This window comes from Scyliorhinus canicula, chromosome 3 (genome assembly GCF_902713615.1).
Source record: "Scyliorhinus canicula chromosome 3, sScyCan1.1, whole genome shotgun sequence".
Taxonomy (NCBI): Eukaryota; Metazoa; Chordata; class Chondrichthyes; order Carcharhiniformes; family Scyliorhinidae; genus Scyliorhinus; species Scyliorhinus canicula.
In genome coordinates this window covers 209,232,552-209,245,622 of record NC_052148.1, presented here as the reverse complement: position 1 = coordinate 209,245,622, position 13,071 = coordinate 209,232,552, and the positions used below count along the sequence as shown (strand labels likewise).

General features: G+C 49.6%; 1 protein-coding gene across 1 annotated transcript in view; it reads right to left on the bottom strand.

The window, feature by feature from the left end:
* Positions 1-13,071, bottom strand: part of cpe (carboxypeptidase E) — a 199,871-nt gene that overhangs the window by 84,435 nt on the left and 102,365 nt on the right. Inside the window, exon 2 of the mRNA XM_038792117.1 lies at positions 9,468-9,664. Coding sequence (XP_038648045.1) covers positions 9,468-9,664 — 197 coding nt within the window. The remainder of the gene's footprint in view (positions 1-9,467; positions 9,665-13,071) is intronic.

Below are 13,071 nucleotides of genomic sequence, written 5' to 3'. Positions count from 1 at the left end.
CAGAACTACATTTAAAATGTTGGTTTTAAAAGTGGTTATTAAGTAGGTAATTAAGATTCGGCGCCAAATCGTTGAATGCCAAAACAATCGGCGCCAAACCAATTCGGCGCCAAAAGATCGGCGCCAAAAGATCGGCGCCAAAATGACAGGGCCAAATGGTACCATTCCCGCCAGGCAGCCTTGCGCCCGGCATAATATTGTAATTGTTGCCAAAGATCGGAGCCAGAAAGGAGAAATAGAAACCCCAAAAATCATCTTGGAGAAGGACATGTAGGCCGGGGTACAGGAGAATGCATACCCTAGAAGCCCCACCTACCTCCGACGAAGAACAACTAAATTGTGTAACAATGGTAAAATCAAAACCCATTAAATTATCCATAAGGCTGAATAGATGTCCCACACTGATGGGAGTCGACACTGGAGCGGGAGTCGACACTGGAGCAGCCGTATCAGGGATAGGGGAAACAGTATTCAATAAAATTCGCACTGGACTCCAACCCTTATTCCGAACCAGGACCTCGGCAAAACTGAGGACATACACAGGGGAACCAGAGAGTGTTGGGCACAACACATGTAACTGTGGCTTATGGAGAGCAACTGCTTAGGCTGCCTTTAATGGTAGTGAAAGGTGTGGGGCCAAGCTTATTGGGACAAAACTGGCGAAAATGATCCAGCTGGATTGGGTAAACATTTTCCAGCTGGAAAATGGCCGCCTGAGCAAACTCCTGTGCAAATACCTAGAGGTTTTCCAAGAAGGGCTTGGGACAATAAAGGGAGCAAAGGTGACATTGCATTTAAATCCAGAAGCAGTCCCAAAATTCTACAAGGCCCGACCAGTACCCTTTGCATTAAGGCAGAAAGTCGATATGGAAATAAAACAATTGGAGCGTGAGGGAATAATAAAACCGGTCCAGTTTGCAGAGTGGGCACCACCTGTGGTGACTATCCTTAAGCTGGATGGCTCGGTCCGCCTTTGTGGAGATTTCAAACAAACGATTAATCACTATAACTGGACAAATATCCAATTCCCCGAATTGAGGATTTGTATGCAAAGCTGCCTGGAGGACTCCTATTCTCAAAGCTGGATATGAGCCACGCAAATCTACAGCTGAAGCTGGACAAACAGTCCCAAGAATTCTCAACGATAAACACCCTGAAGGGCCTTTTTCAGTATACAAGATTACCCTTCGGGGTATCATCAGCTTGTGTGATATTCCAGAGGACAATGGAGAATCTACTGCAACGGCTACCACAAGTCCCCATTTACCTGGACGACGTCCTCATTACAGGACACACAAAGGCAGAACGTCTGCAAAACCTGGAGAAAGTCCTGAGGTTTTCAGCAGCAGGCGGCACTTAAAGAGAGAGAAATGTGTTTTCCTAGCACCTCGAGTAACCTATCTGGGGTACAAGGTTGACCAATCAGGGCTACACCCTTTGGAGGATCGGGTGAGGGTGATTAAAGATGCCCCGGCCCCCACCACAATCCAGGAGTTAAGGTCTTTTTTAGGACTGGTGTCATATTATGGAAAGTTCATAAAGAACAGAGCTTCCATCTTTGACCCTCTACACCAATTACAAAAAAAAAGGGGCAAGCCTGGGAGTGGTCCGCCCGCCAAGACCGGGCTTTCAAGAAGGTAAAAGAACAGCTTTCCTCAGAACGTCTTGGCACACAACAACCCCAGCAAACAGTTGGTGCTCACATACGACGCATCTGCATATGGCGTTGGTGCAGTTTTGGCACAGAGGGCAAAATGGACAGGAATGACCAGCGTTTGTTTCCAGGACGCTGGCAGCAGCAGAACGAAAGTACGCCCAAATCAAAAAGGAAGGACTGACTGCGATCTTCGCAGTGAAGAAATTTCACCAGTACTTGTACAGGTGGAAATTCACTATAATTACAGACCACAAGCCATTGCTGGGTGTGTTGAAAGACAAAGCAATACCACCAACAGCTTCAGACTGGATCCAATGCTGGGCCCTACTACTGGCGGCATACCAGTATCAACTGGAGCATTGGCCAGGAACTCGGGTGGCAAACGCCGATGCACTAAGCAGGCTGCCATTACCAGACGCCCCGCCATTAGTACCCAGAATAGAGTAAACAGTAATGACGTTACTGTTTAGGCCATCGAGCCATACTGGCTGAACTACATCATGGGCACCCTGGAGTCTCAAAAATGAAGATGCTGGCCAGAAGCAATGTCTAGTGGCCAGGCCTGGACGCTGACATAGCGGCATTGGTAGGTTGGTGCCAACAAGGGCAGAAGGTGCCACCGGCAGCCCCGCTGCACCCATGGGAATGGCCAGGTAGACCATGGTCGCGACTTCATGTCGATTTTTGCAGACCCGTTTATGAGTTCAGTATTTTTTATAATAATAGACGCCCATTCCAAATGGCTGGACATCTACAAAATGAACTCTACAAATTCAACAACTACCATTAAAAAAAACTCCACACCTTGTTCGCAAATCATGGTATCCCGGAGGTGTTAGTTTTGGATAATGGATCGGTTTGCACCAGCCAGGACTTCATAAAATTTATGAGGTCGAATGGCATTCGGCACACAAGGACAGCATCATACCACCCGGCATCAAATGGGCGGAGAGAGCCGTCCAGACCTTAAGTCGGGCTGAAGAAACAGTCAGCAGCATCATTGGACACCAGACTGTCGCGCTGGCTATTTGACTACAGAACAACCCCACATGCCACAGTGGGAATAGCACCGGCAGAGCTACTCATGGGCAGACGACTCCGAACCTGGCTGAGTCGACTATTCCCGAATTTAGGTGGTAGAATAGAGTGACACCAAGAGGCCCAATGCAGGGTCCATGACAACACTTGCCGAGAAAGGCAGTTTAACGCGGGTGAAAATGTATTGGTCAGAAATTATGCGAATGGACCCACATGGGTTGCAGGAACAGTCAAGGCCAGGACATGACCTGTCGTCTGAGATACGTTTGGGAAAACATGTTATAAAGAAACACCTGGACCAGGTGCAGGCCTCAGATTTGTTTCCTCCCCGGAGCTGACTCAGACCAGCGTGCCAAGGTCCATGGAGAGTCCTCCCCGACTAACTATTCACGCCCCCTCCCCGACACCACTGGTGAGGACATCGGACTCGGATATGGACACCGTGGATGATGCCGCAGCTGTACCCCTGCCGCCGGAGGAAAGGGACAAACCGCCCCTCAGGCGCTCACATCAGAAAAGACGGGCGCCTAGCTGTTATACCCCCCCCTACATCGGAGGCCGAAGTGGAGGATATGGACCCGGCTCAAACTAACAAACTAAGCAGGAGACCCGTGAGACGCAAGGACCATGGGGGCTCCTCGGACTTTTGTTTGGGGGGGGGGGGGGGGGGGGGGGGGGGGCTGTAATGACTTAGGCCAGATCTACGAGATTGGCCAATTAGAATGAGTTCCCTGATTAGTGGCCCAATCAGGGAACCCCTTTCTGTGTATTTAACGGAGTGTCAGATCCTCTGCACTCCCAGTGTACACAGCAGACTGAATGTTACAAGTACCTAATTCATTTTTTCCAATTAAGGGGCAATTTAGCATAGCTAATCCACCTACCCTTCTTTGGGTTGGGGGGGGGGGGGGGGGGGGGGGGGGGCGTGAAGCCCAAGCAAATACAGGGAGAATGTGCAAACTCCACACGGACAGTGACCCAGAGCCGGGATCGAACCTGGGACCTCAGCGCCATGAGACAGCCGTGCTAACCACAGTGTTGTTGAATAATGAGTGACAATGTACATAACTAAAATCCAAATATTCAAAAACCTCTATCCAACTTTAATGTAACAGTAGTGCCATCTTCAGTCAGATTTGCCATTATAATTGTTCTGAGGCTTTTTTTGTGCCAGGGCTATGGTTGACCAGTAGATGGTGGTAGAAGCAAATCTGATGTATAATAAATCTTTCTGAATAAGCAGAAGTCCTGTACGTTGTGTACAGCATGTTTACAATTCAACCTGCAAAGAACTCAATCAAAGTAGGAAGGTTGCAGACTCAAACTTTAACACAAATGTGGATAACATCCTCGCCAATGTAATATAATGGAATATGTTAGATTAAGTCCTATAAAGGGTTAACTAAAATAGTCAGCGATGTTACAGAAAAGAATAATATACACGAGTATGATGCAAGACTGAGTCTAAAGTGAAAATAAAAGGAAAGCAACAGAGATAGAAGCTTGAGAGAAAGTTCTCCATAATATGTAAATATGTTAAAAGTAATGTTCGAGTGCTAAGTTAGCAATCTTTGGGAATCATTGAAATGGTTCCAACCCAACAACATGATAATATAACTACCACCCCTGCTTCAGCTGAAAGCTATAGTTACTTTGACAATTGATTATTTCAACATTTTCCTGGCTGGTCTCCTATATTCTATCCTTCATAATGTTTTTTTAAATATATTTTAAGGCATATATAATTGATGTGTTGGGCAGGCTGGGTCTATGTGGACTGCGTTTGATGCAGTGTAGAGAGAGAGAGAGACAGGCTTCCAACACTTGATGAGATGCAACATGATTTTATTTAACATCTAACTAGATTACATGCTTAACTGTGGGTTGACACTATGCTGACTTGACTGGAGACCTGAGGCTAGCTAGACTAGACTAACTGACTACCACATGGTGTTTGCACTGGCTGCTGCTCACGAGCTCTGACTGTCTCAGAGGCTGGATCCCGAGAGAACAGAAAAACTGGTGCCCTCTGGCTTTATAGTGGTCATGTCCTGTCTGGTGATTGGCTGCTGTGTTCTGTGTGCTCACTGGTCATCCTGTGTTTCAATCACTGCCTGTCTGCACTCCATCATATGCCTGAATGTATATTATGACAATAATTTTAACAATTTTTAAAAGGATAAACAACAAAGTAAATAATACCACCCAACCAAACACAGCCAACATGGCTGACATATACAATATACAATTCCCCCCCCCCCCCCCCCCCCCACACTGCTGACAGCTTAATTTTCCCCAAAGAAGTTGATAAATGGCTGCCACCTCCGGGCGAACCCTAACATCGATCCCCTCAGATTGAACTTGATCTTCTCAAACCTGAGAAACCCGGCCACATCACTAACCCGTACCCCTGATTTCAGGGGCTCTGAGGCTCTCCATCCCAATAAGATCCATCTTCGGGCTACCAGGGAGGCAAAGGCCAAAACATCAGCCCCTCTCGCCCCCTGGGTCTTCCGACACACCAAAAATTGCAACCTCTGGACTCTGAACCACCTATACCTTCAATACCTTTGACATGACAATCGGCAAATACGTGCCAGAATCCCCCAAGGTTCAGACGTGCCTAAAACATGTGGACATGATTTGCGGGCCCTCCTGCACACTGCCCACACCTGTCCTCCACCTCTTCAAAGAACCTGTTAATTCGGGCCACAGTCATATGGACCAGCTTGAATTGCAGCAGGCTACGCCTGGCATGTGACATGGGCACGTTGCCTCTACTCAGGGCATCCTCCCACAACCCCGCCTCTGATTCTCTGCCCAATGCTTCCGCCCACTTTCGCTTCACCTCCCCCATCGGGGTTCCCTCCAATTCCATGAGCTCTTTTTAAATTTCTGAGGCCTTCCCCTCCCCCACTCCCATTTTTGACACTACCTTGTCCTGTATCCCCTGGGGCGTCAGGTGCTGAAAGGTCAAAACCTGCCTCTGCACAAAGTCCCTCGCCTGCAGGTAGCAGAGCCCTTTCCCACCAGGCAGCTCAAACTCCTCCTCCAATTCCTCCCAAACACAGAGAGCCCCCAAACCGCCTGATCCCAGCTTGCTGCCACCCCAAAACCCTCCATCCAGCCCCCCCCCCCCCATCCCAATCGGTGGTTACCACAAATTGGTGTCCCCTCCACCCTCATATGCTTCCGCCACTGTCCCCACACCCTCAGGGCTGCCACTACTACTGGGCTTGTGGAGTACCGAGCCGGCAAGAACGGCAGAGACGCAGTTAACAGTGACCCTAAACTCGTGCCCTTGCATGAGGCTGCCTCCACCCGCTCCCTCCCCCACTACCCACTTCCTGACCACTGCGATGTTCACTGCCCAATAGTAGTTTCTAAAATTCAGTCGGGCCAGTCCCCTCCCCCACCCCCCTTGGCCTCGCTCCAGCAGCACCTTTACCCGTGGGGTTTACCCACCACACAAACCCAGAAATCACCGCATTCATCCTCTTAAAGAAAGCCTTAGGGATAGAAGTAGGCAAGCACTGAAATATAAACACAAACCTCGGGTGAACCGTCATCTTCACTGTCTGCAACCTCCCCGCCAATGACAACGGGAGCATATCCTACCTTCTGAAGTCCCCCTTCATCTGCTCCACTAAACGAGCCAAATTGAGCTTGTGCAGCTGCTCCCACTCCCATGCCACTTGGATGCCCAGATACCGAAAGCTCCCCCCCCCACCACCACCACCTTGAACGGCATCTCCCCCAATCTCATCTCCTGCCCCCTTGCTTGAATCGGAAAGACCTCGCTTTTATTCATATTCAGTTTATACCCCAAAAACTGGTAAAATTCCTCCAAATTAGGGTTCGTGTGGAACCAAGTACAGATCTGAAAGTCCAAATTTAATTTCCAGTTTATGTTGCTTTGCTGATTTGAGGAGGTAGAAATACAGTTGCCATTCCCAATTCTGGTATAGCTGTCAAGGAATCTTGTCTAGTGATCCCAAGTGGAAAATGTAGCAGTATAGAAACCCTACAGTGCAGAAAGTAGCCATTTGGTCCATCGGGACTGGTTTAGCACAGGGCTAAATAGCTGGCTTTTAAAGCATACCAAGGCAGGCCAGCAGGACGGTTCAATTCCCGTACCAGCCTCACCGGCCAGGCACAGAATGTGGCGACTAGGAGCTTTTCACCGTAACTTCATTTGAAGCCTACTTGTGACAATAGGCGATTTTCATTTCATTTTTCATTTAGAGTCCGCACCAACCCTCTGAAAGAACAGCCTACCTAGGCCCACTCCGACACCAATCCACCTAATCTGCACACCTTTGGACTGTAGGAGGAAACCGGAGCATCCGGGGGAAACACACGCAGACACTGGGAGAACATGCAAACTCCACATAGTCACCCAAGGCCAGAATTGAATCCAGATTCCAGTAAATTAGACAGCAGTGCTAACAACTATGCACCGTGCTGCCAGGCTGTGAGGTGAGAAAATGATCAGTCTTAGATATGATGACTGGGAATATTGTCCAACTTGCTAAACTGCATTCCAGTATGACATAATGCCTTCAGAAACAGAGGAAAATAAAATTGTTTTAATTTGCAGTTGACTCCTCATGAATGGCAAAACTAAATGTTTCCAAGCAGAGATTTTTCCAACCAGATGACTATCCTTTCAACAAAATTATATATCTGTGAATGGGGTGTGATGCAAATTCCACAGTAACACCTGGGCCTGGACTTTAGCCTGGAGGTAAATTCTATGAGAGCAAGGGGGCGTTACTGTCGAGGTCAGGAAATCCAGGAGTGCATGGTCCCCGAATACCCAACAGAGTTTAACTGCAGGCTACGGCTCCTTTCGTTTCATAGGGTTCCCACCCACATTCAGCTTGACTGTCAAGCTTGAGCCTTGCCAGATGTGCAGCCTTCTTCAAAAGACAAGGGGTTGGAATCTCCGATTCTGAGGCTACGTCCCCACAATGGCGTGGGAACGGTGGTGTTTTACGACAGAAACAGTTGGCGTGGAACGGCCATCAATCCTCCGTTTGGCCCAGGGCTAGCATGCCGGCAGCGTACAGCACCCAGTTCTAGATGCAGATACTGCCCTGAGAATTGTCGGGTCCTTGGCCGCGCATGCGCACGGCGGCGGACTGCAGCGGCCATGCAGTGCAACATGGCGCCGGCCACTCGTTGACCCGGCCCATGAGATATTCCTCCCCCCTCCCCTCCTCGGCCGGCCCGTGTACCCCGCACTACCCCCAAACAGTGCCTCCAGCCCCTGACAAAGTTCTCCCCTGCCCGCGGATCGGCCCTCCCCCGACTGTGGAGGCATTGTACTGAGTCCGCAACCGCCATGCCAAGTTCCCGATGGGTGAGGTCACACGCGACCGACGCCGTTGGGAACTCGGCCGGCCGGGGGCAGAGCATCAGGGGGTGGGCCTCAGGCAATGTCCTGAGGCAGTCGATACATGCTGCGGCGGACTCAGTACGGCGCTTTGGAGGGGACGGAGCATCGCAAACGCGTCGTTGCCCCCGATTTGGTCGGGAACTCCGATTCGCCGACCGCGATTTCAGCATCGGAGACCAGAGAATCCAGCCCAAGGACTTCCAAGAACATGTTGGTGTATTGCGGGTGGGAGATATTGGGGAAAGAGCAGATGGCAGTGGCAGAGGGGGAGCAGTTGGTGGGGGTGGGATGGCCTTGGAGGGGGAGAGGTGATCATCATGGAGGGGTAGCAGTCCATGGTCTTCGACGTCAGGAGGAGTAGAGGGTGGTCATGGAGGTTGGGGAGAATAGATCGTAGTTATAGAGAGTAGGGTAGTGGGGGGTGAGGAGTAGATGGCAGTTAAGAGAATGGGGGTTTGGGGAGTAGATGGTAGTTACGGAACGCGGAGGGAGTAGATGGTAGTTATGGAGAGTAGGTGATAGTTACGGAGAGCGCGGCGGGGGGGGGGGGGGGGGGGGGGAGTAGATGGTAGTTATAGAGAGCGGAGGGGGTTGGGGGAAGAAAGTAGATAGTGGTCATAGACCAGGGAGCCATTGGTGGTCACAATGGGAGTGAAGCAGACAGTGATCATGGGTGAAGTACTTGGTGATTGGGTTGGCTTGCTGTGGTGATTGGGAGCAGCCAGATTACAGTAAATAGTTTACTGAATAGCTTGTTGAGTTTGTAGAAAACACTCCTGCTCCTCCTAGCCCACAAGCAATGCTGTAAAGACACTTGGCTCATGGGGATTCAGCCCTTCTTTCTTACCTCTTTGCACTGGCCCTGTTTCCAGGAGGCCTGGAAACCCCGATTGGCAGCAATAGAAATTACAAGTAGAACCACTGTTAAAATGAAGGTGGGCAACCTTATTATAATATTTAAACAAATAATAATCCTCCTGAGTGGATCGATCACCTGCGCCTTGCTCTGCACCCATTAAAGTCAGAAGTGAAGGGCAGTCCAGTGGCGGATAGCACTGATGCCCGACGGCGCCGATGTCCCAGGTTCGATCCCGGCTCTGGGTCACTGTCCGTGTGAAGTTTGCACACATTCTCCCCGTGTTTGCGTGGGTTTCACCCCCACAACCCAAAGATGGGCAGGGCAGGTGAATTGGCCACACTAAATTGCCCCTTAATTGGAAAAAATAAATCGGGTACTCAAAATTTTCTTTTCAAAATCAGAAATGGGCACATTCACATTTGCCTATTGCAGCGTTTTGTACTTTTAAATCGGACTCAACCCAAATCCAAATGTCACTGGAAGTTAAGATTTAGTCCTTGGTGTCTGTTTACCTGTGATGCTGCTTTCTCAAACCCATCAGGATTCATGGATGGCATGATGTGTATCCGTGTGCTGTGAATCAGACGCACAATCGTTTCATTTCCTTTTTGGTATTCATTGCACAGATACTGTGCCAAGAAGACAAGCATCTCTCTTCCCACTGCCTCATTACCATGCATGTTGCCAACGTATTTAAATTCTGGTTCCCCTGTAAGGCAAAAGGCAGAGAAGAATTATTAACACTTTTCTCAAAATTGACTGTCAGCCACTAGAGAAACTAGTTAAACTTGTTCATTAGAATATTTTTTTTTTTTTTTTTAAAAAGAGTCATGCTATATTTCACCAGGGATTTATTTTGTTTCCATGTCTCTTGTGGTCAAGAGGGTGGACACCCAATCTGCTCTAACAGTTCACCATGCCAGCCTAAGCTGGCTGTGAGAAAGTCAGCAGATCGTTTTTCGACCCACTTCCATGGGAGCAGCTTGTTCCCTCCAAAGCTACCCACAGAGATGGACATTGGTGACGAAGGCCTGCGAGCAGGTCTGTCTTCCCACCTTCTGAGGTAACAGTAACAAGCCGATTGGGACTAAGCAGAGTGAGAAAAAAAATCGTATGTGGCTGTGATCAGGAATTTAACAGCATGGATGTGAGTGGATGCAAGAATAACATAAAACAGCAGTTTTATTTTTACTCTGTTATCAGGTGAAGTGATGAGAAAGAGAAAGACAAAGCAAACATTTTTGGCATCAATTGATTTACTGCATATAAAACAGATCTTCAGTGGCAGCATAAAACAAGCAATAGTGAATTAACAGCCCGGTCGACTTAAGCGGAAAACAAAAGTCAGACAGGAGTATGAAATAAATTGCTGATTTTCCCATTTTGTACTAATGTCATAAAGACAGTTCCCCCATCCCCAACCCTCAGTTTATAGTATATCACAACATGTTTACATAGCAAACACAACCACCCCGGCAGAATAATAAAGTACAAAACCCAAGATAAACACAAGAGAAGGACCAAAATGGTCATTAGAATACCAGAAAAAAATATTGCAAGCCATTCACATTTAAAGAGAAGTAATGTTTGAACATCTGCATTTGGATGGGTTTGAAATAATATTCAAACAAAAATTGTCATTTTTTTGGTGAAATTTGAATTTTTCAAATAAACGCAAGAGTATTATTTTCCAATTAAGGGACAATGTAATATGAACAATCCACCTACCCTGCGCATCTTTTTTGGGTTGTGGTGAATGTGATTCACACCGGATTTTAATCTGTATATACATGTGTCTATATTGTAAGTGCAATTGCACTACCTGACCACCAGGGGGAGTAGCTCTGGGAATGCTCGAGTTGTACTGGGCTTCTCCCTTGGCTCCGCCCAGGACTCCTCCCCCGGGAGCTGCTGTATAAAGATCAGTGCCACAGGGTCAGCCGGCCAGTTCACCGAAAGTTCAACGGCTAACAGGCTGGCTCTGTTGTAAGTATATTAAAACCGCTATTCTAATCCTACAAGCACGTGTCCGTAGAATTGTTGGTTCCAGCAATTTAATATACTTAAGAAACAGTCGAAGAAATCATGGAAGCAGCCCTCAAGACCGGACGCCTAGAACTCGACCCAGAGGATTCAGAGGCTAAGGAAAATTTTTCCCACTGGCCGAGATGTTTTAAAGCCTACCTGGCAGAAGCCAGCACCGCCGGAACAACGGAGGAACAAAAACTCAGCCTACTGCACGCGAGGGTAAGCCACAGAATCTCCACACAGCTAAATCTGGCCGGTTCTTACACCGCAGTGCTGGCAATGTTGGACAAAATGTACGTTAGGCCCATTAATAAGTTTTATGCACGCCACGTGCTTACGACTCGCCGTCAGTGGCCTGCAGAAACGCTTGCCGAGTTTGTAAGGGAATTGAACAATCTTTCCAATGACTGTAATTATCAAGCCGTTACCGCGGCTGAACATAGGGAGCTTGCTGTGCGGGACGTTTTCGTAGCGAGCCTTAGGTCTAACTGTGCGCCAAAGACTGCTAGAAAAGGGGGCCCAGGACTTAGACACTACTGTGGAGGCTGCTACCACTATGGAAGTTTACTTCCGCAGCCTCACATAGTTTCTCGCGACCTCATCGTGGACCCCCGACAACAGGCCCCCCTGGCCTGTGCCGCACGGCCCCCCAGCTACCGCGCTGCCAAAGCCAGTTACTCTGCTGCCCCAGCCAGCTACTCAGCTGCCCCAGCCTGCCATTTCTGTGGCCAAAGTCAGCACCCGCGGCAGCACTGCCCAGCCCGATCCGCGACCTGCAGCAGCTGCGGGAAGAAAGGCCACTATACCAGAGTGTGCCTCGCGAAAAGGGCCCCAGTTTTTAACTCCCTGCAGAGAGAACAAATCGCTCCCAACACCAGCGGGCCCATGGGGCCTGAAACGCTGCGGCCTATGCCCCGACTCCGCCCCCCTCCTGCCACGTGCAATCCATGGGGGCCGCCATCTTGGCAAACCCCCACCATGCGGCCGGCCACGTGCGACTCATGGGGGCCGCCATCTTCCTCGCCGCTCACCACGTGCGATCCACGGGCCCCATCTGCATCGGCATGCTCAGAAAGCTCATCGGACACTTCCCCGGGCACTCACCACGCGACCCGCAACTCAACGCGGTCACCCTGGATCAATCCCGCCCCAAGCACCTACGAAGTTCGATGGCGGAGGTCCAGATCAACGGGTACAGCACGCCATGCCTCTTTGACTCCGGGAGCACCGAGAGCTTTATACATCGAGCTGGTAAGACGCTGTTCGCTTTCTATTTTTCCGGTGAGCCAAATTATCGCTCTCGCTTCGGGCTCCCACTCAGTCCAAATCCAAAGACGCACCGTTGCTACGCTCACAATTCGAGGCGCTAGTTATTCGAAATTTAAACTTTATGCCCTGCCCGACCTCTGCCCGCCACTCTTATTAGGCCTGGATTTCCAGTGCAACCTCAAGAGCCTCACCCTCAGCTTCGGCGAGCCCCTGCCCCCACTCACTATCTGCAGCCTAACCACGCTGCGCATCTCCCCCCTCCACTCTTCGCCAATCTCACTCCAGATTGCAAGCCAGTAGCTACTCACAGCAGGCGATACAGCCTACAGGATAGGGTATTTATCCGATCGGAGGTCCGACGGCTGCTCAGTGAAGGGATCATAGAGGCCAGTAATAGTCCCTGGAGGGCACAGGTGGTGGTCGTCAAGACCGGGGAAAAATTTTGCATGGTCGTCGACTATAGTCAGACCATAAATCGCTTTACGCTCCTAGACGCACATCCCCTCCCCAGAATTGCAGACATGGTTAATCAGATCGCCCAATATCGGCTATTTTCCATGGTGGATCTGAAGTCTGCATACCACCAGCTCCCAATCCGCCCGGAGGACTGCCACTACACGGCATTCGAGGCCGATGGCCGCCTCTTCCATTTCCTCCAGGTTCCCTTCGGCGTCACCAACGGGGTTTCGGTGTTCCAACGAGCAATGGACCGAATGGTAGACCAGTACGGGCTGCGGGCCACGTTTCCGTATCTGGACAATGTTACCATCTGCAGCTATGACCAGCAGGACCACGACGCCAACCACCACCGTTTTCTCC